This window comes from Schizosaccharomyces octosporus (genome assembly GCF_000150505.1).
Source record: "Schizosaccharomyces octosporus yFS286 unplaced genomic scaffold supercont6.2, whole genome shotgun sequence".
NCBI lineage: Eukaryota > Fungi > Ascomycota > Schizosaccharomycetes > Schizosaccharomycetales > Schizosaccharomycetaceae > Schizosaccharomyces > Schizosaccharomyces octosporus.
This window is the reverse complement of record NW_013185620.1, coordinates 2,533,409-2,553,105: the sequence shown is the minus strand read 5'-3', so window position 1 is coordinate 2,553,105 and position 19,697 is coordinate 2,533,409. Positions and strand designations below refer to the sequence as shown.

Below are 19,697 nucleotides of genomic sequence, written 5' to 3'. Positions count from 1 at the left end.
CGTTGCTGTAGCACTTAAACAAACAAACAAACAAAAACAGATTCAAATTGATTTATTAAATAAAAAAAAAACCTTTATAAACATCTAGTAGGATTCAGTTAATGCAATGGTAAATAATGTTAAATATAATACATACTTTACTGTTCTTACCTTCCACTTTTCATCTACAATGCTGAACTACAAATCAAGAAACACAAAATTAAAACCAATTCCATTAAACCAACCATAATAGTTTTTCAAAAAAAGTCCTAGACCCAAAAGGTACAATGAAACAAAGCAGTAGACGTATTGTCTTTAAACATACATGTTCTACAATAAAGTATCAAAGAAAAGACACAGAAATGAACGTATACAAAACGACACCAATCGTTTTCGCAACAATGCAGCCTGATAACTTTTCCAATGGAAAAGTAATATAGCCGATGCATAAATCAATACAAGCTCGACACGCTGCTTTAATCCATGTCCATTGCGCCTTCGCCGCGTGACTTTTTGTTTTTGCGTTTCTTGGTAGCTGCAACGGGAACCTTGACTGCCTCGGCGGGTTCCTCGTCCATAGCATATTCTTCGTCGGAAACAACTTGTGCTTCTTGAGGTTCGCCTGATTGTTCTTCCACAGTCTCCTTCTCGGCAAATTGAGGAACGTTCTGGCCGATCAACTTTCGAGCTTCGGCCAATTGTTGAGACTTCTTTCCAGACAATCTCTTCTTGAAGAACATGCGTTCTCTCTTGGCGTGAATATCAGCAGAGCGCTTCATGGCTGTCAAAGTAGTAGCCACAACGTTTCTGTCGTAACGCACAGGAACATTTCTACGAGCAGCTGATACAGCCAATGCCTTGTCATAAACCATTTCTTTACCATGTGCTTTACGATAAGACTTAGTCCAAGCAACCTATCCACGTTAGTAAAATTCTTATTCGGAGAGAAGCCAGCACTTGAAGGGTAGAAAAACTGAGAAAACTCGGACATATTGCCAGTTGCCAAAGCTTCTTTTCTTGAGTTAAATGCCTCTAAAATCTACGCATTGACTGTTGTTTTTTAAATCAAGTTCTCCCATTTTTTCTTTCCTCTGTAAATACTCATGCTTAAGTATACTTACCTTACGAGGATTGCGCTTCATCTTAAAGTTCTTATGGCACTTGCTACGGCAAAAACGAAAGACTTTTGAATCATTTCGAACAAACATAATTCCATGTCCAGGATAAACTGGACCGGAACAAAAGTAACAAGTAAACACCCTAATGATTGTTAGTAATCGTTTAACTCTTATTCTTTTGGTACAAACCTCATATTCCCCCTTAAGAATTACTTGTCTTTTGGGTAGGTAATCTGGCAAAGCGCAGGTAAAATTCTCTGTTTCTTTCTCAAACATATCTTCTTCCTCCTTCTATTTCACTATATTGTGAATTTTTATGTAACGCACTTCGCTAAAGTACGCAATCCAAAGTACTAACTTTTGATGCAAATAATCTATAAGAAATAAGAATGCGATTGTGATATAAACTACCATTAAACAAATGTTTGTAAGTAAATATAAATAAGAAAAGGCTTTATTCCTGTTTCTTTTATTTGAACCCAGGGAAGTTTACGTTACCATTTGAAGAGAGCAACAACAGCAATTAACAAAACCAAAGTTTGGATGCGGCAAGGGATCTGTATTAATCGCAAAATAATTAAACAAGCGCGATAATGTCATCTTGTTGGATCCGAAAAAGCAAAATTATAAATATTATCTTCTATAGGACAAAAAAAAAAGAGCCAGCTCAGTTTTTGAATTTGTCTCATTCGTATATCCTGTTCTTCTTTGAACAAGCCATGGACATCAACGAAACAGAATAATTTAAATCAGATCATGGAAACGAACGTTGGACGAGCATGTAAAAAAGTAAGATGCAAAGTAGATACTCATATAAGTACACAACTGAACTATGTCGTACTTTAAGGATCAATATGCTCCATGAAAAAATCGTCATTCGTACGGTTAATATCTTGGTTATGATAATCAGCGTGGAATGAAGAAGCTGAAGAAGTCGGGGATTCTGGCTCTGAATTATAAGCATCATCCATTGCACTGCTATCAACATAAGTAAAACCTTTAAACCCATTTTGAACAGTCGAAGAGAGGGGAGCAGACGTAGACATGTCACCGACAGCGACAAAATCCGCCGGGACTTCTTTGTTGGTAAACTCGACGTCAAAATTTGAGACATCAAATTCTCCTTCAACGATAGGTTTAAATGGTGGACTAAGTTTCTTTGCATTAAGTTTTTCCCAGTCTATGTCGTCAAAAAATGCATGTCTTTTCACTTCTTCAGCGTCCCCATTAGCCCCAAGTCTGTTCTTAGAATTACGGTTAAGTAACAGTTTTATCAAATCTCTTGCTTCAGCCGAAAGCAACCCACGAGGAAAGCGAACTTTTCCAAAAACAATATTCTTGTACAATTGTTGAGTGTTTTCAGCATAAAAAGGGCTCCACCCGCATGTCATTTCATAAAGCAAAACGCCCAAAGACCAGAAATCTACCATCATATCATAACCTCCTTCGTCTAAGATTACCTCAGGTGCCAGATAATCCGTAGTACCGCAAAAGGTTCTCGTGGTGGATCCCACAGTTAGATTCGCTTTCGACAAGCCGAAATCACAAAGTGCTATATGTCCCTGAACATCCAAAAGAATGTTTTCAGGTTTAAGGTCTCTGTAAACTATACCACGTTTGTGAAGTGCTTGTAATGCTAACAACAGTTCAGCAATGTAAAATTTCGCACGAGCTTCAGGAAACCGAATGGATTTTTGAAGATGCCAGAACAGCTCTCCACCAGCCATGTAGTCAGTCACAAGATAGAGATCTTTAGGTGTTTGAAAGGAAAATCGAAGCGCAACAATAAATGGAGAATCTGCAGCTGCTGTTTGGACAAGGATATCTCGTTCACCTATAGTATGTGCAACTTCTTTACGGCGAACAATTACCTTCTTTGACAAAATTTTCATGGCATATATGCGACGAGTGTCTTTTTTTCTTACTAAATAAACCTGCCCGAATGTTCCTTTTCCAATTAGCTTAAGCGGTTCAAAATCCTCGGGCGCATATGACTTTTTTATTAGTGGCTGAAATACGGAACTTAGCTCCAAACGCAAGTCAACTAATTGAGCATAAGCAGGAGAGACCTCTACGGGGCTATTAAATTGCTCGTATTGATTGTAATTATAACATGGATGGATCACAGTCTGTCCAACGAAGCAATTTCCGCGCGAATGATCGTAAATATTTAATTCCACAGGTAATCTGTTTGCAACATCAAAAACTACGTGGGAAGGTGCTGATGGGTTAGGAGTAGAGGACGTGGGGCAATAGCTCATGGTTGAAGTGTTATAGGTGAAATTGCTTAGCATAGAAGAAGCTCGGCTTGCAGCTGCTGAAGAGTCACGAGAAGGGATCGATATCGCAGTATCCCGCGTGGAAGATTTCCATTTCAACGGGGGAGATACATACTCTGACGTCCCAAATTGAATAACAAGGAACAATTGCTTAAAAGAAGTGCATTCCATTGCCATGGCAGCATCTGTGTGATTTCCTTCCAATTTCAATGAATCGATGTTTAACTTTAAATAGCCAGAAGGTTCGTGATCTACTTCAGGAAGAATGTCAGAACTAATACGATGAGGGTAATTTGATGCACCCCTCTGAACTGCAGAGGATTCGCCTGACATCAAGACATCTTCGTTTGCATTTGGACTAGCGGAAGTCATTTCCATATCTCTTATTGCACCCCTTGTATGTATTTCTTTCTTCGCTGTTACATTTTCTTCTAGTGAATGATTCGTTTTCACAGTCAGGGGACTACGACCACTTTCAGAGTTTGACAGGCCCCCATTTTGGTTGGGAGAACTTTTCTTGGATAGTCCAAACCAACTTTTTGTCCATCCTTTCATGGTGAGTCCTATTTCATTCAAAGCAGGTTATAAAGGGAAGATAATCTCGAAAAGGAATAACTTAGATATAATCAGCAACAAGATAAGTTTAAAAACAAAAAAAAGCTTCTTTAATTCGATACTAAGTTGAATGCAATCGTAGACGACTTCAGTTTTGGTATGAAAATAGTATACTTGTGAAAAACAGCCAAAGTATAGAGAACAAAGATATTGCCAATAGTTTAAAACAAACCTATTACTTGAAATATTATAGTAAAAAGAAAAGCTTTGCTTAACACTTCATGAAATACAATGTGCAAACTGTGGGCAATGGCTCAAGCCTTTTTCATCAAAAGTTTTTTCACTTAATTCCAGGCCGTTCTGACTGAATTGAGTTTTTTGGTGTTTGTTTCTCAATTATAAAATCTTTCTTCCATAAAAGCAAGGTTTTTCGAAAAAAAGAATGCCACTGGATATAATTTTTGATATGTATGTGTGATTGAACATCGCTAGACTGAAGGATCCCATATAATGAATTTCAGCGACGAGACTGTCAATATTTGTACGAACTGTAAATTTTTCCTTAAACGTAAAAAAAAAAAGAAAAAAAGAATAATTTTTACTTAAAGAATGTTGCTAAGAGATTTTTTGAAAAAGGCTATGTAAGTTATGAATCTCATGAGTAGCTTGCATGTTTTAGAGTAGGCGAGGGGTCGGTAAGAAAAGAAGTTGCTAGATTTCCGATCTCACTTTATTCAAGGCAGCTATATGTCTATTATACATCTCACAAAGTACGTAGTATTCATCACAGTGTAGTCATATTTATTTCTTAATTTCTTAAGAAACCTTCATTTATGAACGCTTCACAAAATTTTGTAAGGAGCTTTTCAACAAGCAGGAAACGAATGCAAAATGAAAAGAATGTAGGGTTTTATTAGAATATTCCATTAGTAATGCTTTGAAATAGATCATAAAGTCTCGTCCATACACTGCAGTTGGCTTTTTGAATTAGTAAATCCACAAAATCATCACATTCCTTTTCACTAAGCTGCAAGTGGAATCGTTGTAAAAGCTGTGCACTAGTATTCTCCTTTCCTCGAAAACATGGCATCGAAGAGTTATTCTGCATGACTTCTACTAATAGTATAATTTGGTCAGCACGCTTACGTACAGACTTAAATGCTTTCTTCATCAAAGAACGAAATTCATCAAAACGATTATCCAAAATTTCCAAATAATCGGCGGTCAATTTGAATGGTGCACTCTCGAACCCAACGTTACCAGGCGTATTCGTCAATAAAAACCCAAAATCGATATGTACAAGGTGACCGTCACTATCAATCAAAATATTTCCGTTGTGTCTGTCCTTTAACTGTAATAAATATGATATGATGCTGTAGGCGACTAATGATTGTATAAAATTTGTTTGAGCTTGATAATAGCGGTCACTGTTGGGAGGACCAAATCGCTTTACAAAATAGTCTTTTAAAGTAGCCACCCCTTTACCGGAAACTTTTCCTTCGCTCATTTCGGCTTCTTGCATTTCTCGCGTCAAGTTCTTTTTTATAGAATGCACGCTAATTGCATTTGTGATGGTTTCAATTAGACCGCTGCTATCACCAGTGACCAAGATTTTCATTCTGCGAAGCCAAACTTTATCTTTGCTTTCTTGCCAAACCCTACGAAACGCATGAATTAATTGACATGCAAACGTTTCTTGACGCAGATCGGCACCAGTTTTAACGATAACACTAACCAGATCCCAGTTGGGCAAATGTCCATACGGAGAAAATTTACGGATCCTTTCTTTCTTGCTATACCAATCTTCTTGGAAGGTTGCAGCACTCGGATCGTCCCTGTCACCTTTCCTATCATGGTGTTGATCATCCTTATTTGAATGTAAATCCTCAGCACAGGAGATATCGACCGAGACTGGATATGTCGATGGTTCATTGAGTCTTTCCTCTTCCAAATGTTGCATATCCAATATGATACTGGCTTTGATTCTTTCCGTCTCAGCTTTTGGTCTCTTACTACCCTCAATGTCTAGTTGGCTAAGCATAGTTGCAGCTGCCCTCATTCTGGTAGTTATTTCCGAAGCATAAGCCTTATTTCGCTTGGTCGAAAAGTGCTCTCCAGAATCAGAGCGTCGACCGGGTACTAACAAAACATCTGTGCCTTTGTGTATCATAGAAGCCTGAGAAGAGGAATCCTGGATATTGGAAGAAGATTTACTTGCAAAATTAATAGGTGAGATTAGCTTATTAACTAACGGTGACATGCTTAAATCGCCAGCCTCACTTTCAGATTCGGAGCCCTCCGCATTCAAATTATCATGGTAAGCCGAGGTTGAATTCACGTCTGTCAAATCAAACCATCGTCGCTTGACATTTTTGTGTGACGAAAGTTTCTGAACTTTACCAATATTACTTTTTGAATTTGGTTCAAAGTTAAGTTCGCCGGACAGTACTTCAACATAAATTAGATACGGTACACGTTCAGCAGAATTAAGGATCGTGGCTTCTTTGGGGTCAATTCGGACTATTTTGTGACTGACTTCATTGTAGTAGGGCCGCATGATTGGAATGTTGACGTCGGCAGGTAGACTATTGTTGAGCAAAGCGAGCTCGGCTCGAAGTGATGAAAGTCGGGCTTGTCGTGGAACTATAATAAGTCGGATAGAGATATCTTGCAAAGCAAATAAAAACTGAATCTCCTGCTGAAAATAATTAGAACGTAACAATCTACGCTGTTCATCAATGGAAAGAGCGCCAGAGCTTTGATGCGAATGAGTACGGGCTAGGGGAGATACTGTAGGAAAAAGATGTCCAGAGTTTTGTCCATCCATAGAGGGTGCTTTTGAGTTTTGAATGATATCAAAGGAATATCGACTTTCGGCTGATAAACGATGTAAAACATCCGTATCTGACTCTTCGGAATCTTGCCGTGGTGCCTTGCGACCTTGAGCTATTGCTATGGGCCCTACTTTTTTTAGAAGTTCAGGGACAAGGACTCCACCAAGCATGATTCCAGAAAGTATCAATGCCGGTGAAACATTTTCTGAAATCTTTTGTTGTGATTGAAAGGAAGATGTCATAAAAACCAAAACTTGTATACGATTGTATAGGCGTTTGCATATTTTGAAAGACGTCGAACGTGGTAATAAACTTAAATCTACCATATGAGCCTGTAGGTACCAAAATGTTATAAGTGCACACTGCGTGTTTCTTTCGCATTCATGTATAATGAAATCCTCTAATGCAACGCTTTCTGCATCCTTATTAAGAACAAGATGACTAGAATTGAGTTAGTACGGGATACAAAGAAACTATAAATTTCAAGAAGGAAAGAGTGCTTCATAGACAAAGTCAATTTTTGTTGCCATTTTTTTATTTTCTTTTCTTTTTGGACCTTGAGATTCTTGCAAACTTTCACTGTCTCTCAAGCAGATATACATACATAAGCTGAGGGATAAAAAACTCAATTTCCTCATACGAAAATCTTGAAATTGTTAGATTAGAATTTCTTTAGTACTCTTCCCACGTACGATGCAAGTTTCTCACAGAGAAAATGATGGATACCAATATTATTGGGATACCGTGAAAGATATGCTACACATAGCTGACTTGTAAAGTGTGCGGATTCAAAGAATCTTAATAATAACTCCTGGAAAAAATAATGGTTAGCTTCACTCTAATCTTTACTCAATCTTACATTTCCCGAATTCGTAGATGGCATTCTGTGGATTTAGAAAGCTTCATGAACATCATCCACAGTACGGTACAGACTTTCCTAATTATACTTAATAACTATGCTCATTCAAATTTTCCTTCCAAAACAACGGTCTAACGAAACCGCCCTGTCCTTGCTCTTAGTTGTTGTAGAATAACTCCTCGCGGTCTCAACTGTGTACATCGGGAAGGGAGAGACAGTTCGCCGGTATGTAAACAAAAGAACTCTATAACCGTGGAAGTTTACCTTTGTTTTTTTTTTCTAAAAAAAATAGAAAGAAAAATGATTAACAATGTTTTCAAATTATAAAAACAAGGAGAAAATTGACTTACAGCTTATCCAAAAATACTTTTACTTTTGAACATAAAAAATTTGTATTCAACGATCAGATAAATTTCAAGCGTGCGACAGTGAAACATCCCAAAAACTAAAATCTATCTTGACACTTGTGAGAAATTACGATAATGTAAAATTTAAATTGAGGTTTCAGCAGTTTGGTTCAAAATCAACCCGCGATGGTTAAATTCACAAATCTGAATAAAAAAAGATGTAGTCGTGCAGCAAATGCTAAACTGAGGAAGAAGAGCTTCATATATTTTCATAACCGAAACTTTTATCAATAAAATCGAGCTTTCAACCTCCTGTCCTGTTGAATATATGCACAGTAGGTAAATGTATAGCATAGACTAAAAGAGTGCGAACATCTAAGGGCTTCAATCTCAAGTGGAGGAAATATGTGATATATTCCCGAATGAAGCAAAACGGCTTTGTAATGAGTATTAAAAGACAGCTTATCGGGTATAACAAAAAGTCAAAGAGCAAGAAGTTCTCTAAATTACAAAACAGAATACCGAAGCTAGGAAATGATGATTCATTTCTGGATATAAAAAGACTAATTATCCTTTTTGGGAAAATAATTAAACAAGATTAAAAATTGTATCGTGAGCCAAACTTTTGAAGAAAGTCCGTAAATTTTTCAGCTCCCTGCTGAAAGGCGTCTCTCAAAGCTTCAACGTCCTCAGAGGCGGTTTCTGCAAGGTTTCGAAAATAGTCATCGGATTTCGGGGCTTTTTCAAATTCTTCTTCTTCATCATCTTCTTGGCCAAAGTATGACTTTGAAGAAATGGAAGTGGCACCACGGAACGAAGCCAATCGTTCTTGAGCCTCCGCAGCGGCTTCGGCATTATATGATCCACGTCCAAAGTACTGATCAGATGAAATAGCCTTTTGGCCTGAAAATTTATCACGCGCAAAGGTGGGAGCATTTAACTCCTTCTTCTTGATTTCACGAGACTTCGCAGCTGCTTTTACTCGAGCATTGGAAGCAGCTGCAAATTGACCAAATCCTAAGCGGGAAAAGCTTGAATCTAAATCGGACATAATTTCCTTAGGCTTTTCATTCTTTGTGGTTTTAGGTTGAACAACAGTCTCCTTCTTTACTTCGTGAACCTTTTCGCTTTCATCTGGCGCGGAAGATGTCTCAGAGACTACTGAGCTTGGAGAAGGCCCAACAGTCGTTTGTTGCGCAGCTGTATTTTTACCATTTGCTTTATCAGAACTGCCAGACAAAATCGATTTTTCAAATTCGTCAAAATCAATATCTGCATTTACCTTCTTGATACCTAATTGAGGCCTTGCAGAACGAGTCGTAGACGAAGAACTTGTTTTCGACATAACGGGACGTGTGGTGCGCATAGGTTTAGAGGTAGAAGAGGAAGTCCTTGATGGCTTCGGTTTTAAATCCGCATTTTGAACAGTCGTATTTGAAGAAGAGAGTGAAGAAACAGAAGATGGAATGGAAGAATCCACCAAAAGATCTTCTTTACTAATATGATCTGAAGAAGCAGGAGTTACATCGTTCCGCATGGGTGAAGACAAGGATGCAGCAGGATCCGGCGATGACACTTCAGAATCAACTTTTTTGACAGAAGGCTTATCCCATGCAGAAAAGAAATCGTCCTCGTCATCTTCATTTTTTCCAGAAGAACCATTGGTTTCGGAGGCACCGCCAATGGAACTCATGTCAACGATATTTGGATTTAATTCTTCATCTTCAGCAGCGAGACGTTCTAACTCTTTCCGGTATGATTTGGCAGTCTTTGAAGAGTATTTAATCATTGAATCTTTGGAATTTAGAAGAGAAACACCGCCATGACGCTTAAAGAAACTGCGTGCGTTCTCGTTGCCACCTACACGCATAACTCGAAGCTGTGCATATGTCCAGGAATCTAATACTGTTGATCTATATACTGTTAGCAACTACGTTTAACTATCGGCACGGGTAAAATGCCCAATATGACCTTATAGATGCTCATACCTTACAAACGAGATATGCACGCCCATATTTCTATGTGATGCACTACAATCAAGACATAAGTAAACACCAAATGTTGTAGAACTCCATGTCGGATTCTTTGCTCCACAATCAAAGCAAACCTATCTCGTTAGCAACTACATTCAATATACAGCAAGAAAAAGCAGTTTCGTACTTTATTATCTCTTTGAGAGCGTAATGTCGTTAAAATCTTTTGAGATTCTTCCTTCGTAGCAGTCATTTTCTATTCTCACCTGGAGTGCCGCTGGAGGTGAATGGATACTTTGAAAGGCGTTAGCGATCGTACTTAAGCGTTCCAGGTTAGATCCGGTTATCTTGTATCTAGTCGTGTCTGAAAAATAATCTAAGTAAGAGACGATTTAATAATGTTGACTTGGTTTTGCAATGGTTTGGTTTCGCTCCGCCTCCAAATCGTATCTGTAAACAATGGTGTCTTGAAAAACAAGATATATGCATAAATAAAATTATGAATGCCAGATTGCTTCTTTTCTTTTTAATTCTCCTTTATCTTATTAACCTGCTATTCTTTTGTTTTGTTTCAAACATAGAACCTGTTAGTTCGCTGGGAGCATCTCTGTAGACAGTCAGGCAATTGATTTGCTTTTAACAAAACAGTAAATAGGACGACAATGACGGACAATGGCATAGATGGTAAGAGAAAGTGAAAATAACTATACTAACAAAAAAAAAAAAGATGAAATTGTTGAATCACTCAACAAAGTATTGGGAATTGTGGTAAACGCTCGAAAAGCGGTCAGCACCATAGACAAGTTGAATTTGCCCGTTGAACTCGATAATAGTCCGCTTTCTATGCTCGATTCTATAGGAGAGATGATTCATCAATATACAACAAAGCTCTCGATTGCAGCGAGACCCCCGATCACCAAAGATGCGTTGGAAAAATACTCAAATGATATGTCTAACATGGTTTCTCCTTTAATTGCTACTCTTCAGATATATACTGTTGATAAATATGGAAAAATTATTTATGACCGTCTAAAAATGCATGTAGAACGAATTTTACTGGGAATAGAATGCTTGCTGAGAAGTGTTTCACCGAAACCTTTGGCACACGTTACAGAGGCTTGGAAAACTCGGGGGCGTTTAGTTACTACTGGAATGTTGTGGGAATCATGCGAAAAGCTCCAAAAACTAGGAAGAGAAGGTGCCTTGGGTTATGTACTTGAGGAATGGGAAAACTTTGTATCAATGTTGGAAGACGCCGTGAGTGACATGGAGGACTGGAAAGCAGGAGAAAGTTCCAATTGGGATAACTTTGATAGCGAGGATGAAGATGAAGAAGAGGAAAAAGAAAACACAACTTCTGAAGTACGGACTCAAGAACAAGCTGAATCAGCAAAACAATTGTTAAGACAGTTAAATGCATGCAAAATCTTGTTTCTCTCTATAAAGAAGCACAGGCTACCGAAAACGGCTTCTTTCCATTACTTGGACGATTTGTACGAGAAAATGAAGCGCACTTCAGAAGCAATAGACGAAGTGGTCGGGCAATTTCAAGAAGACTTTGATAATACCAAAGATGAGTTAGACTTATTTGCTTTTTGTGGAAAAGAACTTGCTCAGACTTGTATTACCGAATTCGAATCTGATTCTTTCACTGCGTGGTATACAAAATGGTTAGAAAACTGGGACCAATCTTGGAAATAGTGGGGTTTTCTTATATCTTGTTTTGATTAATTAATTCATTTGGTTACAACTATTCTTTTTTTTTTGGTAAAACGTCTTCCTTCCCCTTTTTTCGTTTCACCTCTGGTTTATATCTAAAATTTGTATTAAATATATAGTTGAGAGAGTAAATTATACTATTCAGGTATTGATGTTCATAGCCGGGAACAACTTCTTGTATAGCTGAAAGGACCAACTCAATAAGAAACCACAGTAGACAAACTAAATTGAATTTTTTAAGCGTAATTCTCTTCTATACGGTAATTAATAACCTTGCTATCACAATACGTCTTTTCCTAAATATATCGATTTTGGTTCATGCTGGATGCCTCTCACTCAACGCACCAACATCCCAATTCAGTCAATGTAAAAGAATTTGGGAAATTGGACTCTTTTTTGAGACCAAGCATTTGTAAATAAAGTAATACATATTATTTTATATGGGTTCAACTACTCCAGAGGCAATTGGCTCTACAAGGTTGTCACAGAATACCTCCGACCGTCCTTCGGAGCCATTACCAGTAGCTGAGTCTTACGAGCACGGAAAAGATGAGGAATCAGAAACGAACACTTCTGTAACACAATCTCCTACGAATTCCGAACGACTAACGTATGTGTTAGATGATAATGCCGATACGAAAGCTCTGCAGTCGTTATACATTGAGAACGTGTACGGAGGAGAGCCAACAAGTGTTTATAGAAAGGTTAAAGATTACAATTTTTATGAAAAAAATGAGGAAAAATTTCATGAGCACAAACACGTATTTGTAAACGTCTTACGCAGTCGACGAAAAGCACTTGATGAAAAAGTTAAGCACCTCAGAGGTACATGGAATCAGTTAGCAAATAGATGGGAAGAAAATATGCTTCGTATTGATCGCTTTACAGAGCTTGATAAAATGAAAGGCTCTAAGAGAATGGAACCTTCTGTGAAGAGGAGTACTCGTAAGGTCATGAGTAATTTCACTGCAGGAGACATCGTTCACTCCGAAGAAGAATTTCTTGCAATCCTCGCTCGTTTGGAACAACAAGAAAAAGAGGCCGAAAATACTGCTAAGAATTCCGGGCTAGCTCATATTCCAAACATGGTTTTAAGTGAAGACGATGTGAAGTCAGCGTTTTTTAACGACCAAAGTAGACTCGTCAAAAATCCCTTGGATTATTATCACTTCAACTCTCCTGCTGACATTTGGACAGAAGAGCAGCATTCTATATTTGTACAGCAACTATTGCTTCATGGAAAGAGGTTTGGAAAAATAGCAGAGGTCGTTCCTGGTAAAAGTGTAAAAGAATGCGTTTTACATTATTATTTAACAAAGAAGAAAAACAATTATCGTGAGATGGCTGCTAGTAAAACGAAAACACGTGGCCGTCGTCGTAGGAAAATGTCACCAGGTCAGCGAGGCATTAAGAAAAAATCGAAGGGCTCTGCACTTATGGTAGATATTGAAGCAGCGGATGAGACAAAAAACAAAGAAGAAACAACACCATCCTTGAATGAAGAAAGTAGTGCGACGGATCATGCCGTCGGCGGAAAAGAAGAACCTACAAGCAAGCCTGATAGTCCGAAGAAGCTTGACGTCCCTAAAACGGAATTAGACAGTGGAGAAAAACTTGAAGATTTTGGAGGTAAAAATAATTCATCGGTAGAGAAGGTTGCAAATAACAAAGGGGTGATGTCTGATACTCAAGAGAAGGATGCATCAGTTAAAAAAGAAACCGAGCAGCATACATCTATGGAAGATGTACATAATATAGGAAGACAGAGTATATCAACAGATTTACAATCTATACAGTTGAAAGACTCTTCCCCTTTGAAAACACCTTCTCCTACACGTACTCTACGTACTCCGATAGAAGAACGTAAAAATAGTTTTTCTAGCAGAAAAGAAAAAGACGCTGCCTCTGCATTAGCAAACCTATCTTCTGTGGGTCGGTCGTTTCCTTCTGCAGGTTCATCAGCAGTAGTGGCCGAGAAACAACTTACGGGTTGGGATGAAAAAGAGGAGGCTCTTATTTTGTCTTTAGCCCATGGAATGAATTCAGTAAAACAACAAACCACACCCAGAAGAGCATCATCAGGCTCAAGAGGTGCTTTTAATAATCTGGATTTTTTGTCCCCACAACTAGCTTCACCTTCTAAGAGAAGAGCGAGTGAATGTATCACACCTTCAATTTCTAAAATTCTCGATCCACTCGTGAGCACCGAGCGCCCTCTTCAGTACCACACTGAATCCAATCTCATTTTCCCAGGTCGATTTCAGATTCAAAAACTCCATGAACGGGATGTTCATTCATCATCTTCACGGCCGCCTCATCACTCGTTTGCATCTATTCATACATTGGCAGCTTTGGGTGAGGAATTTGAAGAAGAGCAGACTGATGAGGAAAAGGAAGATTCATTTTCTGATAAAGAAATGACTACCTAAGAGGTTCATGGGTACAGTGTAAAATGTTTATTTTTTATGGTTTACTTTTGCTTTTTCGCAGTTTGTTTGGTTTAATGAGATGTAATGCAAGTGATCAAGGTACTATATTGTCGATACTTATACTAAACATCTCGTCTCTTTCTAATGTACAATACGTTATTATTTATTTATAATGGTTTCCTACTAATATGACTATAATAGCTAGTGCCTTTTATATAGAATTTTGTTGTTTTGTCGTTTAGTTAATAACGAAAAACGAGAGTATGGTGTACATCGCTGTGTTGCGTAAGATCCAGTAGCATCATTTATTATCCTCGGTATTGTTATAATACGGCACAGGATACTTATTGATTAAAAAGTTTTTCTCTTCAACTGCCAACAACTGAAAAAGTGGTTCTAAGCTAAGCTTGCTTTGAAGTAGCAAATTGTCAAGTGTTATATATAAAGAAGGTTTTCATTAAAGACAGTTAGATATTCCGGTCAGAGAATAAACAACGCTGGATCCAATTTGGATACTCTGCAAAAACTTGAAATAGTGTCCTTGGCAAACTTGCGGATAGGATTCTCATGATTCAGTCTGCATCCTCGGTTAATAGCAACAGTAATAATGGAGCGAATCAGGTGGTGGATATGAGTACTTCTCCCGGTGCTGAAACTCCTATAGCGAATGGTACTACATTAACTTCCTTGGGTCCTGGTTCGAATTCTGGGTCGCAAACGAGGAAGATTACTCAATTCAGCAATAAACTTTATAATATGGTAAACGATTCCTCGACAGACTCTCTTATCCGTTGGAGCGAGCGTGGTGATTCATTTTTCGTCATCGGCCATGAGGATTTTGCAAAACTTGTACTTCCTCGATATTTTAAGCACAATAACTTTTCAAGTTTTGTACGACAGCTAAACAGTAAGTATATTTGGAAATGTTGACAAGCTGTTGGATTTGCCATTGCACCATCACAGGGTATATACACAAGACATTTTGTCCCAGACTTTTTGGAATGAGATATTCTTGATCTCTCGTTTGTTACCCAAAAGGCTTGGCTGTACGGCTTGTTGAGATTCTTGCGTGTGATACTTACTAACTTTGTAGTGTATGGTTTTCATAAAGTCCCACATATCCAACAGGGTGTTTTGCAATCGGATAGCCCCAACGAGCTGCTTGAGTTTGCGAATCCCAATTTTCAACGTGACCAACCAGAACTACTTTGTTACGTTACAAGAAAAAAGGGTGGCTCGCAAGCTTCTGACGATGCTGCTAACTCACTCGATATGTCAACAATCACAATGGAGTTGCAGAACATCCGTAGCCAACAAATGAGTCTTTCAAGCGAGTTAAACCGAATTCAAGTTGATAATGCCGCTCTTTGGCAAGAGAACATCGAAACCCGAGAGAGGCAACGTCGACACCAGGAAACTATAGACAAAATTCTTAGATTTCTTGCTAGTGTATATTTGGATGGTAAACAGAAGCCAGCAAGCAAAGTCATGCCCAAGAGTCGCAGACTTTTGCTGGAAGCCAAATACCCCAATTCGTCAGACCCGAATGTTAACGCCAACCGAACTTCTCCTTTTGATACATCTTCCAATACGATGCCTACTAATGCAGGGTTCGCTCCTTCCAACGGAAACCAGGAAAGCGATACCGATTTGCGTTTCCGATCTATGTCTGCTGGTCCTGCCTCGTCGAGCAATATTTCTAAAGCCAAATCTGACACTGCATCTCCCAAAAACGTTGACGCTCATGATTTTATGAATGAGTTAAATTCACAAAGGAAGAATTCCGTGGAGTCTCTCGCGAATCCAGTAGATTCCAGTATCTCTCCAAATGGGTCTCCATCCACTGAATTGCCCACTAACTCTAATCAAGATGATGGTTTAGAGTCAAAATTATCCAATACGGGTGATATTATTAATATGCTTGACGATGCCGGAACTGTGGACAATGAAAACATGAACAGGTTGTCACCTTTGCTGTTTGATTATCAAGATTCGGGGTATCCGACGAATATGGATCCTCATGAGCAAAATCACATACCAGCTTACGGTACCCAAACTGATAGCTACCCTTCTACTGAGAGTGCTATTACTAATAGGTCAGCTTTGAATCCTTATTCATATAACGACTACTTGTCCAACATGAACCCCTCTTATATGTCTTACCCAAACAAGGAACAGCTTACTAGTTTCTATCCAGGTTTTGCTTCTGATCAAAAACGAATCGCAAATGTAAATGATGGGATTGCAAAGCAAGATCAAAACATCCAAGCTTTGGCTGATATACTAGGGATCCCTCTTTCTGATGTGAAAGGCGACTCTAACGGAAATCCGGCCTTTGCTTCTTCTTCATTAAACAACAATTATAATTTACCTCTTTCTTCTGATCTAGAGAGCGTGCTGAATGTTGCTCCTAGTGAAGAATCTTTTTCGGAATCAAATCCTGTTTTTGATGAGTTTACGAACATTTCTAATTTGACTTCTCCAGAAGCTTCTACAAGTCAAGGTTTTGATCCAAACAGTATGACATTGCCTGGGATGCAGAATTCTCATTTGAATACGCCTTCTCAAGTTCGTAAAAAAAGAAAGTCCAGTGTCGGTGTATAAAGGGTTTTCTAAAAGGGGATCTGTGGCTCTCTTTTGTGAGCACTTTTGTAATTTATATTGAAAACATGGGTTTTTAATAATGAGTCATTGTTGTTGGTTTTGCTTTATGATTCTTTTTATGAAGAAGTGATGGTATCTTGTTAAGTTGTTTTTTATTTTTCTTTATCAACTAATAGTATCTTGGTTTAGAGTGTATTAATGTTATGAATATGTTCATGAAGTGATATACCGTTTGGTTTTTTATATGTAGGCTTATGAAGGTATATGCTCAGCGTAAATAGACATTCGTACGAGTGAGTGTAACTATTGTTCATGCGTCTTAATTCGAGTACAATTATAGGATACAAAGAAAAGAAACATAAATTTGAATTAGGTATCAAGCTTATAATACAAAGACAAACGTTTATTGGATCTAATCGACAGATATAAAAAATAGAAAAATTAGATATTAAATCCTTTGACCGTAAATAATAGGCCAATCGTTTCGACAGAGGGCGTTCTTAAATAGTTTAAGGAATGTGCAGCTCATCAGCTATTGTAATGCAAAACAGGGATTAACTGAAGTGTAGCGTGATTAAAGAACGATATCCTATGGGTTATAAGAGAACGAATGAATGAAGGGTTAAACGAAGGAAATTAGAGGATGAATTAATATTCGTCTTCAGCTTCGTACATTTCATTATCAATAGAGTCCTGACCGACTTCTTGGTAATCTCTTTCCAAGGCAGCTAAATCTTCTCTTGCTTCAGAAAACTCACCTTCTTCCATACCTTCACCGACATACCAGTGAACGAAAGCACGCTTGCTATACATGAGATCAAACTTATGATCCAAACGAGACCATGCTTCAGCAATAGAAGTGGTATTCGAGAGCATACAAACTGCGCGGTCTACCTTAGCAATACCACTATCGGGAATATGTTGAGGAGGTTGGCTACATATACCGATCTTGAAACCGGTTGGGCACCAATCGACAAATTGAATGGTACGCTTGGCCTTAATGGTGGTAACAGCGGCTTGAACATCGCGAGGAATGACATCGCCACGGTAAAGCAAGCAAGTAGCCATGTATCTGCCAGAACGAGGGTCACACTTAACCATTTGATTATAGGGTTCAAAGCACTGATTCGTAATCTCTTGAACACTGTTGGCTTCATGGAAAGCTTTCGATTTACTAACAATGGGGGAATAAGTTACAAGAGGAAAGTGAATTCTTGGGTAAGGAACAAGGTTAGTTTGAAACTCGTTTAGATCTACGTTTAGACTTCCTGCGAAGCGAAGAGAAGCAGTGATTGAAGAAACCACTTGAGCGATCAGGCGGTTCAAGTTTTCATAGGTAGGACGTTCGATATCGAGGTTACGACGGCAAATGTCATAGCAGGCTTCATTGTCGACCATGAAAGTACAATCAGAGTTATCCAAGGTAGCGTGAGTCGTAAGAACAGAGTTATAGGGTTCCACAACAGAAGTACTGACTTGAGGAGCAGGATAGACAGAAAATTGAAGGTTAGACTTCTTAGCAAATTCCATGTTGAGACGTTCTAAAAGTAAAGCACCCAGACCAGAACCAGTACCACCACCAAAAGAATGGAAGACAAGGAAACCTTGTAACCCAGAGCAATTATCGGCCATGCGACGGATTCTCTCGAGTGTATCTTCAATCATTTCCTTTCCAACCGTGTAGTGACCACGAGCATAGTTGTTCGAGGCATCTTCTTTACCACTAACCATTTGCTCTGGATGAAAAAGATCGCGATAGGTACCAGTGCGCACTTGGTCGATAACGTTGGGCTCTAAATCTACATAGATGCTTCTAGGAACATACTTTCCTTGTCCGGTTTCTGAGAAAAAAGTAGCGAAGCCATCATCGCGGTAGCTGGTACCGTAAGGTGTCTGATTTGTCTTATCCAAAGGATAACCATCAGGTCCAATGCCATGTTCCAAACAATAGAGCTCCCAGCATGCTAAAAACTGTCAGTAACCCTTCTTGACCATTATTCTTCAGAAATAGTTCTCACAGGCGACATAGTTACTATTTCCTTATTTTATCACCATACCATTACCGATTTGCACACCGGCCTGCCCAACATGAACGGAAATTACTTCTCTCATAATGAATTTTTAAAAGAAGGAAAAATGCCTTAATTGTAAGCAAAAGATGGTCTAAACAGGTTGCTCGTAAAGGCAGAATGCCTCGTCGACGGAGGATTATATTAATAAAGGTGATTTACTGCAATATTTTATTTGACTTTGCGTGCTATAGCATACTACACTAAGATGTAAACAAAAGAGAAGTAGAAATATGTATATATAAATAAAAAAATAAAAATTACAAAAGAAATTGATTTAAATTGAATCATTCTTGGTTTGAATGATATGTACAAGAACAGCTAGCTTCAGTATCCTTACCTTCATAGAGCACTTCCGATTTAAAGCAAAAGGTTGAAATTAAAAAAGAATCGAAAAAAAGTAACAATAATAGTTCGAAAGGAAATTACTTACTTCTAAAAGTTAGTTGGTTTTTGATCGAGTAGAGAAACAATTTCGGGACCAATTTATAAACGTCGCTTTCTTCCCATAAACTAAGCATTCTTTATTCTTATAGATATATCGGTGACAAATACCTCTGTTAAAAAAATACACATTTTTACTCATTCCGATTAATATTTCATTGAATATGGGTCGCTCTTGTAACAGTATTCGAAAGGATTTGGCAGATTGTTTGTTACATTCAGACTGTATGTTCATTCATGGCAAATCTGCTAGAGAATGCATGAGAAACAAAGAGCAACTCCCCGTCGAATGTAGGAATTTGATGACTTCGTTCGGGGAGTGTAAACGACAAATGGTAAGTTAAGTGTGAAGCAGCTTCTTCAAAACCATTTAGTTATTAACTCATCTTCCCTTTTTATAGTTGGATATGACTAAACGATATAGAATTGCTCCTGAACAGGATGAATCTTCTAAACCTTCACCAGAAAACTAAATAAAGTCACATTGA

General features: G+C 38.2%; 9 protein-coding genes across 9 annotated transcripts; 4 read left to right on the top strand and 5 right to left on the bottom strand.

The window, feature by feature from the left end:
- Positions 1–72: 72 nt before the first annotated feature.
- Positions 73–1,336, bottom strand: SOCG_00570 (60S ribosomal protein). The gene is made up of 4 exons (XM_013162990.1): positions 1,287–1,336; positions 1,101–1,239; positions 137–893; positions 73–84 (listed from the first exon to the last, which is right to left on the bottom strand). The coding sequence occupies exons 1-3, from the start codon at positions 1,289–1,291 to the stop codon at positions 456–458; spliced, it is 582 nt and encodes a 193-aa protein (XP_013018444.1). The 5' UTR covers positions 1,292–1,336; the 3' UTR covers positions 73–84; positions 137–455.
- Positions 1,337–1,939: 603 nt separating this feature from the next.
- SOCG_00569 (AGC/AKT protein kinase Sck2) lies at positions 1,940–3,931 on the bottom strand (the record flags this gene model as incomplete). Its single annotated transcript, XM_013162989.1, has 1 exon — positions 1,940–3,931. The coding sequence occupies one exon, from the start codon at positions 3,929–3,931 to the stop codon at positions 1,940–1,942; it is 1,992 nt and encodes a 663-aa protein (XP_013018443.1).
- A 575-nt stretch (positions 3,932–4,506) lies between these two features.
- SOCG_00568 (phosphatidylinositol kinase Pik1) lies at positions 4,507–7,771 on the bottom strand. Its single transcript, XM_013162988.1, has 4 exons — positions 7,625–7,771; positions 7,458–7,576; positions 7,370–7,411; positions 4,507–7,206 (listed from the first exon to the last, which is right to left on the bottom strand). The coding sequence occupies exons 1-4, from the start codon at positions 7,646–7,648 to the stop codon at positions 4,845–4,847; spliced, it is 2,547 nt and encodes an 848-aa protein (XP_013018442.1). The 5' UTR covers positions 7,649–7,771; the 3' UTR covers positions 4,507–4,844.
- Positions 7,772–7,974: 203 nt separating this feature from the next.
- SOCG_00567 (ARF GTPase activating protein) lies at positions 7,975–13,469 on the bottom strand. The gene is made up of 3 exons (XM_013162987.1): positions 10,132–13,469; positions 9,960–10,078; positions 7,975–9,884 (listed from the first exon to the last, which is right to left on the bottom strand). Exons 1-3 carry the CDS (start codon positions 10,195–10,197, stop codon positions 8,570–8,572), a joined length of 1,500 nt encoding a protein of 499 aa, XP_013018441.1. The 5' UTR covers positions 10,198–13,469; the 3' UTR covers positions 7,975–8,569.
- On the top strand, positions 10,523–11,892 carry SOCG_00566 (uncharacterized protein). Its single transcript, XM_013162986.1, has 2 exons — positions 10,523–10,628; positions 10,672–11,892. The coding sequence occupies exons 1-2, from the start codon at positions 10,607–10,609 to the stop codon at positions 11,643–11,645; spliced, it is 996 nt and encodes a 331-aa protein (XP_013018440.1). The 5' UTR covers positions 10,523–10,606; the 3' UTR covers positions 11,646–11,892.
- Positions 11,860–14,364, top strand: SOCG_00565 (Set3 complex subunit Snt1). The gene has a single exon (XM_013162985.1). It carries the CDS (start codon positions 12,104–12,106, stop codon positions 14,090–14,092), a length of 1,989 nt encoding a protein of 662 aa, XP_013018439.1. The 5' UTR covers positions 11,860–12,103; the 3' UTR covers positions 14,093–14,364.
- A 48-nt stretch (positions 14,365–14,412) lies between these two features.
- On the top strand, positions 14,413–16,924 carry SOCG_00564 (transcription factor Hsf1). Its single transcript, XM_013162984.1, has 2 exons — positions 14,413–14,999; positions 15,186–16,924. Exons 1-2 carry the CDS (start codon positions 14,660–14,662, stop codon positions 16,694–16,696), a joined length of 1,851 nt encoding a protein of 616 aa, XP_013018438.1. The 5' UTR covers positions 14,413–14,659; the 3' UTR covers positions 16,697–16,924.
- Positions 16,925–17,011: 87 nt separating this feature from the next.
- On the bottom strand, positions 17,012–18,902 carry SOCG_00563 (tubulin alpha 1). The gene is made up of 2 exons (XM_013162983.1): positions 18,754–18,902; positions 17,012–18,660 (listed from the first exon to the last, which is right to left on the bottom strand). Exons 1-2 carry the CDS (start codon positions 18,806–18,808, stop codon positions 17,345–17,347), a joined length of 1,371 nt encoding a protein of 456 aa, XP_013018437.1. The 5' UTR covers positions 18,809–18,902; the 3' UTR covers positions 17,012–17,344.
- A 471-nt stretch (positions 18,903–19,373) lies between these two features.
- Positions 19,374–19,682, top strand: SOCG_00562 (inner membrane protein; the record flags this gene model as incomplete). Its single annotated transcript, XM_013162982.1, has 2 exons — positions 19,374–19,544; positions 19,611–19,682. 2 exons carry the CDS (start codon positions 19,374–19,376, stop codon positions 19,680–19,682), a joined length of 243 nt encoding a protein of 80 aa, XP_013018436.1.
- Between the last annotated feature and the right edge of the window lie 15 nt (positions 19,683–19,697).

Excerpts from the sequence above, each read along its gene's own strand:
- SOCG_00566 (XM_013162986.1), top strand. The coding sequence starts at position 10,607 with ATGACGGACAATGGCATAGATG. Across the intron at positions 10,629-10,671 it reads GACGGACAATGGCATAGATG|ATGAAATTGTTGAATCACTC; the intron begins GTAAGAGAAAGT and ends AAAAAAAAAAAG.
- SOCG_00564 (XM_013162984.1), top strand. The coding sequence starts at position 14,660 with ATGATTCAGTCTGCATCCTCGGTTAATAGCAACAGTAATAATGGAGCG. Across the intron at positions 15,000-15,185 it reads TTTTGTACGACAGCTAAACA|TGTATGGTTTTCATAAAGTC; the intron begins GTAAGTATATTT and ends CTAACTTTGTAG.
- SOCG_00567 (XM_013162987.1), bottom strand. The coding sequence starts at position 10,197 with ATGACTGCTACGAAGGAAGAATCTCAAAAGATTTTAACGACATTACGC. Across the intron at positions 10,079-10,131 it reads GCTCTCAAAGAGATAATAAA|GTTTGCTTTGATTGTGGAGC; the intron begins GTACGAAACTGC and ends CTAACGAGATAG. Across the intron at positions 9,885-9,959 it reads GTGCATATCTCGTTTGTAAG|ATCAACAGTATTAGATTCCT; the intron begins GTATGAGCATCT and ends AACAGTATATAG.
- SOCG_00565 (XM_013162985.1), top strand. The coding sequence starts at position 12,104 with ATGGGTTCAACTACTCCAGAGGCAATTGGCTCTACAAGGTTGTCACAG.
- SOCG_00563 (XM_013162983.1), bottom strand. The coding sequence starts at position 18,808 with ATGAGAGAAGTAATTTCCGTTCATGTTGGGCAGGCCGGTGTGCAAATC. Across the intron at positions 18,661-18,753 it reads CGGTGTGCAAATCGGTAATG|CATGCTGGGAGCTCTATTGT; the intron begins GTATGGTGATAA and ends GACAGTTTTTAG.
- SOCG_00570 (XM_013162990.1), bottom strand. Across the intron at positions 894-1,100 it reads TGAAGCGCAATCCTCGTAAG|GTTGCTTGGACTAAGTCTTA; the intron begins GTAAGTATACTT and ends TAACGTGGATAG.
- SOCG_00568 (XM_013162988.1), bottom strand. The coding sequence starts at position 7,648 with ATGCCATCTACGAATTCGGGAAAT. Across the intron at positions 7,577-7,624 it reads CATCTACGAATTCGGGAAAT|GAGTTATTATTAAGATTCTT; the intron begins GTAAGATTGAGT and ends TATTTTTTCCAG. Across the intron at positions 7,207-7,369 it reads TTTTTTATCCCTCAGCTTAT|TCATCTTGTTCTTAATAAGG; the intron begins GTATGTATATCT and ends ACTCAATTCTAG.